At 43.9% G+C, this 14,777-nt stretch overlaps 1 protein-coding gene across 1 annotated transcript in view; it reads left to right on the forward strand.

The window, feature by feature from the left end:
• LOC120055420 (receptor-type tyrosine-protein phosphatase F-like) overlaps positions 1–3,142 on the forward strand; it is a 218,477-nt gene extending 215,335 nt beyond the window's left edge. Inside the window, exons 31-32 of the mRNA XM_039003282.1 lie at positions 664–799; positions 997–3,142. Coding sequence (XP_038859210.1) covers positions 664–799; positions 997–1,065 — 205 coding nt within the window. The 3' untranslated portion in view covers positions 1,066–3,142. The remainder of the gene's footprint in view (positions 1–663; positions 800–996) is intronic.
• The last annotated feature ends 11,635 nt before the right edge of the window (positions 3,143–14,777 follow it).

Consider the following 14,777-nt stretch of genomic DNA (forward strand, 5'->3'; position numbering starts at 1 on the left):
CCCCCCCTCTGCTCCGTCTACCCATGCTGCTCTTCCCCCCCCCCCCTCTGCTCCGTCTACCCATGCTGCTCTTCCCCACCCCCCCTCTGCTCCGTCTACCCATGCTGCTCTTCCTCCTCCGTTCCTCCCCCCTCTGCTCCATCTACCCATGCTGCTCTTCCTCCTCCGTTCCTCCCCCCTCTGCTCCGTCTACCCATGCTGCTCTTCCTCCTCCGTTCCTCCCCCCTCTGCTCCGTCTACCCATGCTGCTCTTCCTCCTCCGTTCCTCCCCCCTCTGCTCCGTCTACCCATGCTGTTCTTCCTTCAGAAAAGCATGACATCTGGTAGCTACTAGATATGCTTGTATAACTTTATGAGCAGTATTTGCCTGTCTTTGCAATTCGTTTATGTTAATTATCGCTTGTTAGCATTGATCTAACAGTGTCTATGTGATTTCGCTATTACTTGTGCTCATTTTCTTAGCATTCTGGTAATAGACGCCCAATGGGCTTTTTTTTAAACGTTTTTAGCGTCCCCTTGTGTGTTATGCCGGTAATACTGTAAATCCTGGGATGGCAGAAGAACGGTATGACGGTATGAAAATCTGGATACCGCCCAAGCCTATAGGATACTGTGCATACTGTATAAGGTGTGTAATGTGTGTGTGTTCCTCCTCTTCCTCAGTGCCGGGGTGGGCAGGACAGGGGTCTTCATCACTCTGAGTATCGTGTTGGAGAGGATGAGGTACGAAGGGGTGGTTGACCTCTTCCAGACCGTCAAGACGTTACGCACCCAGAGACCTGCCATGGTGCAGACAGAGGTATGGACGAATATACTGTACTGTTGCTGGTCTTCCGTTGTTGGAGAGTGGAATGGAGGGAAATGCTTCTCAACAACGAATCAAAAGGCTTCATGACTCTAGCAGCACCTGTCACTAGAAAGGATTCACAACATACAGTAATAAAATGCTGCATCTCAGATAGAAAGATATGACTGATGTGTTTTCTCTCTCTCTAGGACCAGTATCAGCTGTGCTACAGAGCAGCGTTGGAGTACCTGGGGAGTTTTGACCACTATGCAACGTAACCACTCTGAGCTGAGCAGCCTCTGGCATGGCCACTGAGTGTCCCATCTCAGCCACCGTACTTGTATCAACCCATCTGACCTGACCCTGCCATTGCTACCCTATCACAGGGGAGGAGGGAGGTGCCACTGTCACCTAGCGACGGGTTCAACCAATCCCAGAGGTCTACTACTTGGATTTACAAAACAACAAAAAAAAACAAAAAAAAAACAAAAAAAACACCCTAAAGATTTAAAAAACAAACAACAAACAATACCATGACGACGACAGCGTTTCATACGGGAGCAAGCGACAGTTCTGACTGAGTTCTGAGGTTCTGTTCTCCTTTCTTATTTTATTATCATTATTATGAAATACCATTATGAATAATGTTCTTATTATTATTTACTTAATCATTTTTTTATTTTATTTTTTTATAATTGTTTTAATACCATCAGACATATATTTTTGTCTTAATGGCCTAACTGGGGCGCAGCATTTTAGTTTTTCCATCATAATCAGTATGTTTATTTTAGTAAAAAAAATATTAAAAAAAGAAATGTTGTATGTTATTTTAGGGACCTGTATTTTCTACTTCCTGACGTTAATACAGGAGAGCCACTGTTTGTTCTCTGAAGCTGCTGACAGTTTTGATTTTGTATCAAGATTTTATTGTTTATTATTATCTATTTTTTTAGTCTTATTCGTTTTAAAACGGAGTAAGATTAACTAAGATAATATGCCTTTTCACTTTGCTGTTTCTTTTTAAAACGTAGGGGGAAAAAATGACAAAATGATTCAAAAGCATTACAGCAACCGCCGCGATACAAGTACTATATAAACCACACTAGTTAGCGAAAAAACGTGACATCAACTAACGACAACTAAATCAGCATTGTACAGAAACTCAAAGAGCACATGATGATTTCAACAACAGAGAGACAGAAGCCTTGAAGGCCCTGAGGCCTTCAATAACCAGAGAACGAATCTGGAGACGAACCGACGAACAGACTTTTGTACCCAACGAGGAGTTGAACTTGAGAATCAACTCCTGAATCTCTGTATGAATCATATTGTGCCCCTCTTAGCCCCTCCTCTTTCCTTGGTTCCCAGCGAGCTGATTGGTCAGTCCGCTGCCTGGGGGTTGGAACATAGGGACTGCTGGAGCAGCGCCCCGTGGTGGTGGAGAGAGGAGTAGCAGCCACTAATCCTGGCCCCCCTGTACAGAATACTACGATTACTACCGGCGGGACAGAGACACAACAAACCCTCTGCACCCTCCAACCGACCTGCTATTATTTTATACAGAAATAGAAATGATAACTATATATATAATTATGATTGATTATATATATGTACAATTATACATAGATATATACTGCAGCTTCAAACTATATTGTTAAAATGATTCACTCTCTTTACGTACCGGCATAGAGGAAAGTAAAGAGAGAGAGAGGTAAAGAGAGATAGTGAGAGATAGAAGGAGAGAGAGAAAGTTAGTGACTGTATCTACTGGATTACCATAGCAACCTGACAGCCACACAGAGTTGGGATCAGTTCCATTTTTCAATCCAGTCATTTTTCAGGGAGTGATTTCAATTCACGAATCGAAAATTAATTCATTTAGTTGTAATTTGATTCATTTAGCTGTAATCGACTTCATTGAACCTGGACTTGACCCTAACCCTTGCGGAAAGATAGAGAGCAGGTTATCGTTCTGTTAAAGAGAGTGAGAGAGAGAGGTGTAAAATGTGTAGTTTTGTTAAAGAGCGATGAATAGCATAACCCTAACTGAGGACCACTCCCCAGCCTCCGTCGGCCAACCGCCATCACGCCACACAAGCACATCTTTACCCACAAGGCCGCAGGGCACGACGCTCCCCAAGCCTAACAGGACTGAGTCTGACATGCTGGCTGGAATAAACCACAATGTTCATTTATACCTTGTAAATGCTTAGTGCTGTAGGGGTTTGATCTGTTGTATACGCAGTCTGTTTTCTATTTGTTGATAAATAACTGGAATTTAAAAAAAGATGTTGCTGGGAAAAAAATCTTGAATAAAGTTGAATAATTGTTGTTTTTTGGGGGGGAAAAAATTCCTTTTGTTTGTGATGTTTTTTGTCTCCCTCTCATTAAATAATGATTTGCTCTATTGTTATTGTGGCAGATATGACTCACATTTCACAGGAAATCGCAATACTGTGATCACTAACAATAGGGTCGTTCCACATCAAAACGCACAAGAAACAACATTTCAACACCCCACCATCTGAAATCATTTCTGTCGTTAGTAACAGATAAACAGGACGATTAGCATTCCAGGAAACATTATTTGGTGTAAATATAATTTGATCTCTGAGAAATTAAGCTAATTGATTGCACCCAAAGCAAATCAGGACAAACTGGAATTGTGAGGTTTCCCCGTGCCCTCAATCTATTGGTTTTCTACCCGAAGTTGTAAAGGAAATGATCTATTTAATAAACACAAGAGAACATCAAAATTAATTGTGGCAGTATAGCAGGAACAGTGACGTTGATTTAAAGGGGCTGTGCAGTCAAAACTAGATTTTCCTGTGTTTTTTATACACTGAGTGTACAAAACATTAAGAACACCTTCCTAATATTGAGTTGCCCATATTTCCCCCAATGTTGGCTGGATGTCCTTCGGGCGGTGGTCCATTCTTGATGCACAGGGAACTGTTGACGGTGGATAAACCCAGCAGTGTTGCAGTTCTTGACACAAACCGGTGCACCTGGCACCTACTACCATACCCCGTTCAAAGGCACGTAAGTCTTCTGTCTTGCCCATTCACCCTCTGGCACAAATACACAATCCATGTCTGAAGGGCTTAAAAATCCTTCTTTAACCCGTCTCCTCCCCTTCATCTACACTGATTGAAATGGATTTAACAGGTGACATTAATAAGGGATCACAGCTTTCACCTGGATTCACCTGGTGAGTCTATGTCATGGAAAGAAGAGGTGTTCCTACTGTGTTGTACATTCAGTGTACACTGGAGTTGCTTACCAAGACGACATTGAATGTTCCTGAGTGGCCTACAGTAGTTACAGTTTTGACTTAAATCGGCTTGAAAATCTATGGCAAGATTCAAAAATGGCTGTCTAGATATGACGCTTGAAGATTTTTTAAAAGAGAAATGTGAAAAATGTTGTACAATTCAGGTGTGGAAATCTCTTAAGAGACTTACCCAGAAAGACTCTCAGCTGTAATCGCTGCCAAAGGTGCTTCTACAAAGTATTGACTCAGAGGTGTGAATACTTATTACAATTACATATTTCATTTTCAGTACATTTGCAAAAAATTCAACAACAAAAAATGTACTTTGTAATTATGGGGTATTGTGTGTAGATGTGTGAGAGAAATGGAGGCTGCAACACATCAAAATGTGGAATAAGTCAAGGGGTATGAACACTTTATGTTTAGAAAATCGTTTTGAATGCAGTGGTTATTGACTATTCTAAATGTTAACATATTGCAGTTCACATGGAGCCAACCGTGGGGCAAATATATCTGCTGAAATCCCTACGTACGGAAAATACATCTGAACTTTTCCAAAACGTTGCGTCCTGCTGAATAGAGTACCACAGTGTGAGTCATAATACCCATAAAACCTAGCGGTCAAACAGAGAAATGGTTCCAATCATTTTTCCACCATACATTTTTTAAATACTTAAAATAATGGCTGTGTTTTGTGTAGACTTACCCTGGCGTTACGTTTTGATAACTGTGTAAATCTCTTTTGGACAAGGTCACTGTGGGGCTCTATCCCTGTTGTTGTGCCGGTACGTGACAGATGAAGGAGCTGACGAGCGACTGACTCACCACCCTGTCCGGAGCGCTGTGCTCTGATTGGCTGGAAGTCAACAAGGAAGGCACCAAGGTGAGGCGCAGAGAGCCCCTCCCTGATTGCCTGCTGAGCGCCCCCAACAGCAAGCTGCTGCTGGTCTGGAACCTGTTTGGGGGAGAACACATCCCTGGCGGATTGGACCAGCAGGACGTCCTGGAGAGAAGTCTGAAGCTGTTCAGTGTCAATGCTGCCGCGGCCTCGCTGCGGATCCTACGTCTCAGGAAAGAAACCTTCCTGTGAAGCTGAGACGCCATGCCAGGAGGCAGGCCGAGCCGGACCAGCAGGTACTGTAGTTACACAGTGCTGACAGTTGGTGGCACTGTTACTCTTTGTTGTAATGTGCTCTTTATAACGACTGTCTTGTAATATATACAGAAGTGAGAGAAACACTTTAAAATAACTACAGTGCCCTTAAAGGGGGATGCTATATCTCAATCAACTCCTATTTAACACATCTAAGGAGGTGCGATGTTATTCCCTCTGTACTTTACTACTTTTGACCAGAGTCATAGTGAGTAGTTCGCCATTTCAGACGCACCCTAACAGGTTGTTTTCCCCATTTCGTCAAGTCGAGTCCTGTGGTGGGGTTTGAGACCCTGGAGGGGGGGCCAGGTGGTCCTACGGAGCCCTGCAGGGGGGAGGGAGAAGCGGGGGGGGGAGCTGGCCGGGCTGTGTGTTTCCCCGCTAGGGAGCCCCGGCACGCGCCTCCTCCCGTCCTCGTCCTCCCAACCCACCAACCAGGATGGTACAGATTATTTATTTATTTTATTTAACTTTAAACTTTATTTAACTAGGAAAATCAGTTAAAAACAAATTATTATTTTACAATGACGGCCTACCCCTCCTACCCTCCCCTAACCCAGACGACACTGGGCCAATTGTGCGCCACCCTATGGAACTCCCGATCACGGCCGGTTGTGACACAGCCCGGGATCGAACCAGGGTATGTTGTGACGCCTCTAGCACTGAGATGCAGTGCCTTAGACCGCTGTGCCACTCGGGAGCCCTCGGGAGCAGTGGAGGAGGAGGGGGGAGGAGATGGAGCCGGATGGAGGACCCCTCGGGAGCAGTGGAGGAGGAGGGGGGAGGAGATGGAGCCGGATGGAGGACCCCTCGGGAGCAGTGGAGGAGGAGGGGGGAGGAGATGGAGCCGGATGGAGGACCCCTCGGGAGCAGTGGAGGAGGAGATGGAGCCGGATGGAGGACCCCTCGGGAGCAGTGGAGGAGGAGGGGGGAGGAGATGGAGCCGGATGGAGGACCCCTCGGGAGCAGTGGAGGAGGAGGGGGAGGAGATGGAGCCGGATGGAGGACCCCTCGGGAGGAGATGGAGCCGGATGGAGGACCCCTCGGGAGCAGTGGAGGAGGAGGGGGAGGAGATGGAGCCGGATGGAGGACCCCTCGGGAGCAGTGGAGGAGGAGGGGGAGGAGATGGAGCCGGATGGAGGACCCCTCGGGAGCAGTGGAGGAGGAGAGGGAGGAGATGGAGCCGGATGGAGGACCCCTCGGGAGCAGTGGAGGAGGAGGGGAGGAGATGGAGCCGGATGGAGGACCCCTCGGGAAGAGGGGACCCGAGGGGACCAAGGTGTCCCAGAAAAAATTGGACTGTCAGTTTCAGTTGATCCCGTAATCCTGCATCCAGGGTGAAATTCTCAGGTGGTTTAGAAGCAGGCTGTCCTCAGCTGTGGATCTGAAGATTAAACAGTGGAGGTTTAGAAGAAGCAGGCTGTCCTCAGCTGTGGATCTGAAGATTAAACAGTGAAGGTTTAGACGCAGGCTGTCCTCAGCTGTGGATCTGAAGATTAAACAGTGAAGGTTTAGACGCAGGCTGTCCTCAGCTGTGGATCTGAAGATTAAACAGTGAAGGTTTAGAAGAAGCAGGCTGTCCTCAGCTGTGGATCTGAAGATTAAACAGTGAAGGTTTAGAAGCAGGCTGTCCTCAGCTGTGGATCTGAAGATTAAACAGTGAAGGTTTAGAAGCAGGCTGTCCTCAGCTGTGGATCTGAAGATTAAACAGTGAAGGTTTAGAAGAAGCAGGCTGTCCTCAGCTGTGGATCTGAAGATTAAACAGTGAAGGTTTAGAAGAAGCAGGCTGTCCTTAGCTGTGGATCTGAAGATTAAACAGTGAAGGTTTAGAAGCAGGCTGTCCTCAGCTGTGGATCTGAAGATTAAACAGTGAAGGTTTAGAAGCAGGCTGTCCTCAGCTGTGGATCTAAAGATTAAACAGTGAAGGTTTAGAAGCAGGCTGTCCTCAGCTGTGGATCTGAAGATTAAACAGTGAAGGTTTAGATGCAGGCTGTCCTCAGCTGTGGATCTGAAGATTAAACAGTGAAGGTTTAGAAGAAGCAGGCTGTCCTTAGCTGTGGATCTGAAGATTAAACAGTGAAGGTTTAGAAGCAGGCTGTCCTCAGCTGTGGATCTGAAGATTAAACAGTGAAGGTTTAGAAGCAGGCTGTCCTCAGCTGTGGATCTGAAGATTAAACAGTGAAGGTTTAGAAGCAGGCTGTCCTCAGCTGTGGATCTGAAGATTAAACAGTGAAGGTTTAGAAGCAGGCTGTCCTCAGCTGTGGATCTGAAGATTAAACAGTGAAGGTTTAGAAGAAGCAGGCTGTCCTTAGCTGTGGATCTGAAGATTAAACAGTGAAGGTTTAGAAGCAGGCTGTCCTCAGCTGTGGATCTGAAGATTAAACAGTGACGGTTTAGAAGCAGGCTGTCCTCAGCTGTGGATCTGAAGATTAAACAGTGAAGGTTTAGAAGCAGGCTGTCCTCAGCTGTGGATCTGAAGATTAAACAGTGAAGGTTTAGAAGAAGCAGGCTGTCCTTAGCTGTGGATCTGAAGATTAAACAGTGAAGGTTTAGAAGCAGGCTGTCCTCAGCTGTGGATCTGAAGATTAAACAGTGACGGTTTAGATGCAGGCTGTCCTCAGCTGTGGATCTGAAGATTAAACAGTGAAGGTTTAGAAGCAGGCTGTCCTCAGCTGTGGATCTGAAGATTAAAACAGTGTTCATACCTATCGCATCCCATAAACAATCCAAAGACTTGACTTTCTTGCATAATATAATTGATTTCTTGCTCAGCGTGGTTAGTTCTAGTCAGAATAGCCAGTAGAATGCTCAGCATTGTGACAGAAGACGTTCTGTTAGAGTCTCTGTCTGCTGGTCCTACAGCCTGTATCTCTGCTTCAGTGGTACTGTATGTGACACCTTCAACACCTTCAACACCTTCAAGCCACTAGCTTTATATTTATATTTGTTTTAACCAGGTAAGTTGACTGAGAACACTTTCTCATTTACAGCAACGACCTGGGGAATAGTTACAGGGGTTATAGTTATATCTGTTCTCCTTCACGTATCTTCAATCCTTCTATCCTCCTTCAATACTTCTGCTCCGGTGGTGTTACACTATACATCTACTCGTCTCCTCTCAATCACTGAGGGCCTGATTCAGATTGAAAAGAGGTTGTGAAATGGTGTGAGTTTAGAATTTTCCCACAAAAGCAGGAATGAGAACAACAGGTAGAAGAATGAGAACAACAGGTAGTAGAATGAGAACAACAGGTAGCAGAATGAGAACAACAGGTAGTAGAATGAGAACAACAGGTAGCAGAATGAGAACAACAGGTAGCAGAATGAGAACAACAGGTAGTAGAATGAGAACAACAGGTAGCAGAATGAGAACAACAGGTAGCAGAATGAGAACAACAGGTAACAGAATGAGAACAACAGGTAGTAGAATGAGAACAACAGGTAGTAGAATGAGAACAACAGGTAGTAGAATGAGAACAACAGGTAGAAGAATCAGAACAACACGTAGTAGAATGAGAACAACAGGTAACAGAATGAGAACAACAGGTAGTAGAATGAGAACAACAGGTAGTAGAATGAGAACAACAGGTAGTAGAATGAGAACAACAGGTAGCAGAATGAGAACAACAGGTAACAGAATGAGAACAACAGGTAGTAGAATGAGAACAACAGGTAGCAGAATGAGAACAACAGGTAGTAGAATGAGAACAACAGGTAGAAGAATGAGAACAACAGGTAGTAGAATGAGAACAACAGGTAGAAGAATGAGAACAACAGGTAGCAGAATGAGAACAACAGGTAGCAGAATGAGAACAACAGGTAGTAGAATGAGAACAACAGGTAGAAGAATGAGAACAACAGGTAGAAGAATGAGAACAACAGGTAGCAGAATGAGAACAACAGGTAGTAGAATGAGAACAACAGGTAGTAGAATGAGAACAACAGGTAGCAGAATGAGAACAACAGGTAGTAGAATGAGAACAACTGGTAGTAGAATGAGACCAACAGGTAGAAGAATGAGACCAACAGGTAGTAGAATGAGAACAACAGGTAGCAGAATGAGAACAACAGGTAGTAGAATGAGAACAACAGGTAGTAGAATGAGAACAACAGGTAGTAGAATGAGAACAACAGGTAGTAGAATGAGAACAACAGGTAGTAGAATGAGAACAACAGGTAGTAGAATGAGAACAACAGGTAGCAGAATGAGAACAACAGGTAGCAGAATGAGAACAACAGGTAGCAGAATGAGAACAACAGGTAGCAGAATGAGAACAACAGGTAGCAGAATGAGAACAACAGGTAGCAGAATGAGAACAACAGGTAGTAGAATCAGAACAACAGGTAGTAGAATGAGAACAACAGGTAGCAGAATGAGAACAACAGGTAGTAGAATGAGAACAACAGGTAGTAGAATGAGAACAACTGGTAGTAGAATGAGACCAACAGGTAGAAGAATGAGAACAACAGGTAGTAGAATGAGAACAACAGGTAGCAGAGTAGCAGAATGAGAACAACAGGTAGCAGAATGAGAACAACAGGTAGTAGAATGAGAACAACAGGTAGCAGAATGAGAACAACAGGTAGTAGAATGAGAACAACAGGTAGCAGAATGAGAACAACAGGTAGTAGAATGAGAACAACAGGTAGCAGAATGAGAACAACAGGTAGCAGAATGAGAACAACAGGTAGCAGAATGAGAACAACAGGTAGCAGAATGAGAACAACAGGTAGTAGAATGAGAACAACAGGTAGCAGAATGAGAACAACAGGTAGAAGAATCAGAACAACAGGTAGTAGAATGAGAACAACAGGTAGCAGAATGAGAACAACAGGTAGCAGAATGAGAACAACAGGTAGCAGAATGAGAACAACAGGTAGTAGAATGAGAACAACAGGTAGCAGAATGAGAACAACAGGTAGTAGAATGAGAACAACAGGTAGCAGAATGAGAACAACAGGTAGTAGAATGAGAACAACAGGTAGTAGAATGAGAACAACAGGTAGTAGAATGAGAACAACAGGTAGCAGAATGAGAACAACAGGTAGCAGAATGAGAACAACAGGTAGCAGAATGAGAACAACAGGTAGCAGAATGAGAACAACAGGTAGTAGAATGAGAACAACAGGTAGTAGAATGAGAACAACAGGTAGCAGAATGAGAACAACAGGTAACAGAATGAGAACAACAGGTAGTAGAATGAGAACAACAGGTAGTAGAATGAGAACAACAGGTAGAAGAATGAGAACAACAGGTAGCAGAATGAGAACAACAGGTAGCAGAATGAGAACAACAGGTAGTAGAATGAGAACAACAGGTAGAAGAATGAGAACAACAGGTAGAAGAATGAGAACAACAGGTAGAAGAATCAGAACAACAGGTAGCAGAATGAGAACAACAGGTAGTAGAATGAGAACAACAGGTAGCAGAGTAGCAGAATGAGAACAACAGGTAGCAGAATGAGAACAACAGGTAGTAGAATGAGAACAACAGGTAGCAGAGTAGCAGAATGAGAACAACAGGTAGCAGAATGAGAACAACAGGTAGTAGAATGAGAACAACAGGTAGTAGAATGAGAACAACAGGTAGTAGAATGAGAACAACAGGTAGTAGAATGAGAACAACAGGTAGCAGAATGAGAACAACAGGTAGTAGAATGAGAACAACAGGTAGCAGAATGAGAACAACAGGTAGTAGAATGAGAACAACAGGTAGCAGAATGAGAACAACAGGTAGCAGAATGAGAACAACAGGTAGCAGAATGAGAACAACAGGTAGTAGAATGAGAACAACAGGTAGCAGAATGAGAACAACAGGTAGTAGAATGAGAACAACAGGTAGCAGAATGAGAACAACAGGTAGTAGAATGAGAACAACAGGTAGCAGAATGAGAACAACAGGTAGTAGAATGAGAACAACAGGTAGTTGAATGAGAACAACAGGTAGCAGAATGAGAACAACAGGTAGTAGAATGAGAACAACAGGTAGCAGAATGAGAACAACAGGTAGTAGAATGAGAACAACAGGTAGCAGAATGAGAACAACAGGTAGTAGAATGAGAACAACAGGTAGTAGAATGAGAACAACAGGTAGTAGAATGAGAACAACAGGTAGCAGAATGAGAACAACAGGTAGTAGAATGAGAACAACAGGTAGTAGAATGAGAACAACAGGTAGCAAAATGAGAACAACAGGTAGCAGAATGAGAACAACAGGTAGGAGAATGAGAACAACAGGTAGGAGAATGAGAACAACAGGTAGTAGAATGAGAACAACAGGTAGTAGAATGAGAACAACAGGTAGCAAAATGAGAACAACAGGTAGTAGAATGAGAACAACAGGTAGGAGAATGAGAAACAGACCTTCAGATGAGAACCTTGTAGACACCATCATACCAGCACACTTTATTTGATTTCTTATCTAACTTGAATTTTTCCAGGTTTGAGTTAAATTGGTTTAAACACCTTTTACATGACAATATACAGCTTGGGAGCTGGAGAGACGTTTGCAATAAAATGTCTGTCAGATGTTCTTTGTCACATGCTTCGTAAACAGCAGGTGTAGACTAACAGTGAAATGCTTTCTTACGGGCCCTTCCTAACAATGCAGAGAGAAAAAGAATAGTAAAATAATAACACGAGGAATAAATGAATACACAATGAGTAAAGATAACTTGGCTATATACACGGGGTACCAGTACCAAGTCGATGTGCAGGGGTACCAGGTCATTAAGGTAGATATGTACAGTCTGTTCAGAAAGTATTCACACCCCTTGACTTTTTCAACATTTTGTTGTCTTAAAGCCTGAATTTGTAACGGATAATATTGAGATTTTGTGTCACTGACCTACATACGTTTTAAACTGCTAAGTATGGTCTGAGTTCCATAAGGATTCCAACATGTCCTAAAATATTTCACAACTAGTAATACGTTAGCCTGATATGATCCACTATTTTTAACAATCCTCAGGAACAACCACACTAACATGACAGATGACAGAAAGGCAAAACTAACGATGTAATGGAATGATGCAAAATGTAAGGAAACACTGAAGTCAGTGACAGTTCTAAGTGTATGTGGGTATAAGTGACAGTTCTAAGTGTATGTGGGTATAAGTGACAGTTCCAAGTGTATGTGGGTATAAGTGACAGTGCCTACCGATAGTGGCTAATATTTAACATGATACAAATTGTAAAAATAAAATATTTAAAAAATACATAATTTACAGGACTTTAAGGTGGCACCTTAATTGGGGAGAACGGGCTCGTGGTAATGACTGGAGCGGAATCAGTGGAATGGTATCAAACACATGGTTTCCATGGTTTCCCGGTGTTTGATGCCATTCCATTTGCTCCGTTCCGGCCGTTATTATGAGCCCGTCCTCCCCTCGGCAGCCTCCACTGACATAATTAAAACAGGTAGGTTTAGCGCTGTACTGTCGTTTGTGCATGACTACAAAAGCCTATAGCTTGGCTCTCCAAATGTCATCCTTGCAACTGCGAGTTATACGGCCATCACTTTATAAACTTCACTGTGGAAAAGGTGATATGCTGATATGTTGATATGTTGATATGTTGATATGCTGATATGTTGATATGCTGATATGCTGATATGTTGATATGCTGATATGTTGATATGTTGATATGCTGATATGCTGATATGTTGATATGCTGATATGTTGATATGCTGATATGTTGATATGTTAATATGTTTCAGTTTGCTTCCATATGACTGGTTTCACATTTGGTCTCCAGCGATCGCAAATTCAAATAGATCTGAAACAATTGTCGTTTTTATTTACAATCCCCCTGATCCAAACCACTTACTCATTTACCTCGCTCTTATCCAATAGCTCTTATCAATAGCTCTTATCAATAACTCTTATCAATAGATCTTATCAATAACTCTTATCAATAGCTCTTATCAATAACTCTTATCAATAGCTCTTATCAATAACTCTTATCCAATAACTCTTAGCAATAACTCTTAGCAATAACTCTTAGCAATAACTCTTATCAATAACTCTTATCAATTTGTAAATTACAGTGCATGGAGAATGGTGTTATTTGTATCGGGAAGAAAGTAAATTAGATTCCACTTGGAACTGACAGGTTGCTTGACCTTATTCATCATTTCATTGTACGTAAAGTTAGTGGAATTATGAGGAAATTAAGTCAAGGTCAGAATACGTTATATCTGTAGACACACCTCCGTTTGTTTGATCTCCACCCCCCAAAACGAATAACGGGTGAATAGCACGCTGTTCACATGCTTAAATTCAGGGTCAGAATACGCATAGAGAGGAAAGTGTATAAAATGGGAATTATACAGAACAAAAATGTAAACGCAACATGGAGGGCATCGGCCCACCCACTGAGGAGCCAGGCCCACCCACTGAGGAGCCAGGCCCACCCACTGAGGAGCCAGGCCCACCCACTGAGGAGCCAGGCCCAGCCGCTGAGGAGCCAGGCCCACCCACTGAGGTGCCAGGCCCATCCACTGAGGAGCCAGGCCCAGCCACTGAGGAGCCAGGCCCATCCACTGAGGAGCCAGGCCCACCCACTGAGCAGCCAGGCCCACCCACTGAGGAGCCAGGCCCACCCACTAAGGAGCCAGGCCCACCCACTAAGGAGCCAGGCCCACCCACTAAGGAGCCAGGCCCAGCCACTGAGCAGCCAGGCCCACCCACTGAGGAGCCAGGCCCACCCACTGAGGAGCCAGGCCCACCCGCTGAGGAGCCAGGCCCACCCACTGAGGAGCCAGGCCCACCCACTGAGGAGCCAGGCCCAGCCAATCAGAATGAGTTTTTCCCTACAAAAGGTCTTCATTAGTCTCTCTCCCCCCCCCCCCCCCCCCCCCCCAGACGATCCTCAGGGGAAGAAGCCGTGTGTGGAGGTCCTGGGCTGGCGTGGTTACACGTGGTCTGCGGTTGTGAGGCCGGTTGGACATACTGCCAAATTCTCTAAAATTATGTTAGAGGCAGCTTATGGTAGAGAAATGAACATTAAATTATGGCAACAGCCCTACCACCCTGTAGGTGGTAGGGCCCCTGTAGGTGTTAGGGCCCCTGGCAACAGCTCTGGTGAAAGTTCCTGCAGTCAGCATGCCAATTGCACGCTCCCTCAAAACTTGAGACGTCTGTGGCATTGTGTTGTTGTGACAAAACTGCACATTTTGAATTGGAATTGTATTGTCCCCAGCACAAGGTGCACCTGTGTAATGATCATGCTGTTTAATCAGCTTCTTGATATGCCACACCTGTCAGGTAGACTGATTATCTTGGCAAAGGATAAATGCTCACAATTGTAAACAAATTTGTGCACAATATTTTTGAGAAATAAGCTTTTTGTCCGTATGGAAAATTTCTGCTATATTTTATTTCAGCTCATGAAACATGGGACCAACACTTTACATGTTACGCTTCTATTTTGGTTCAGCGTACATTCCATTTAAGCACGCTTAGCTTGGGTCGGAATTCCCCCCTTACAATATTATAATCCACGTCAATATATTGTTTTTTGTATCATTTGTTGAAGCTGAGTAAAAGTAGACATTCTAGAAG

The sequence above is a fragment of the Salvelinus namaycush genome, chromosome 11 (assembly GCF_016432855.1).
Source record: "Salvelinus namaycush isolate Seneca chromosome 11, SaNama_1.0, whole genome shotgun sequence".
NCBI lineage: Eukaryota > Metazoa > Chordata > Actinopteri > Salmoniformes > Salmonidae > Salvelinus > Salvelinus namaycush.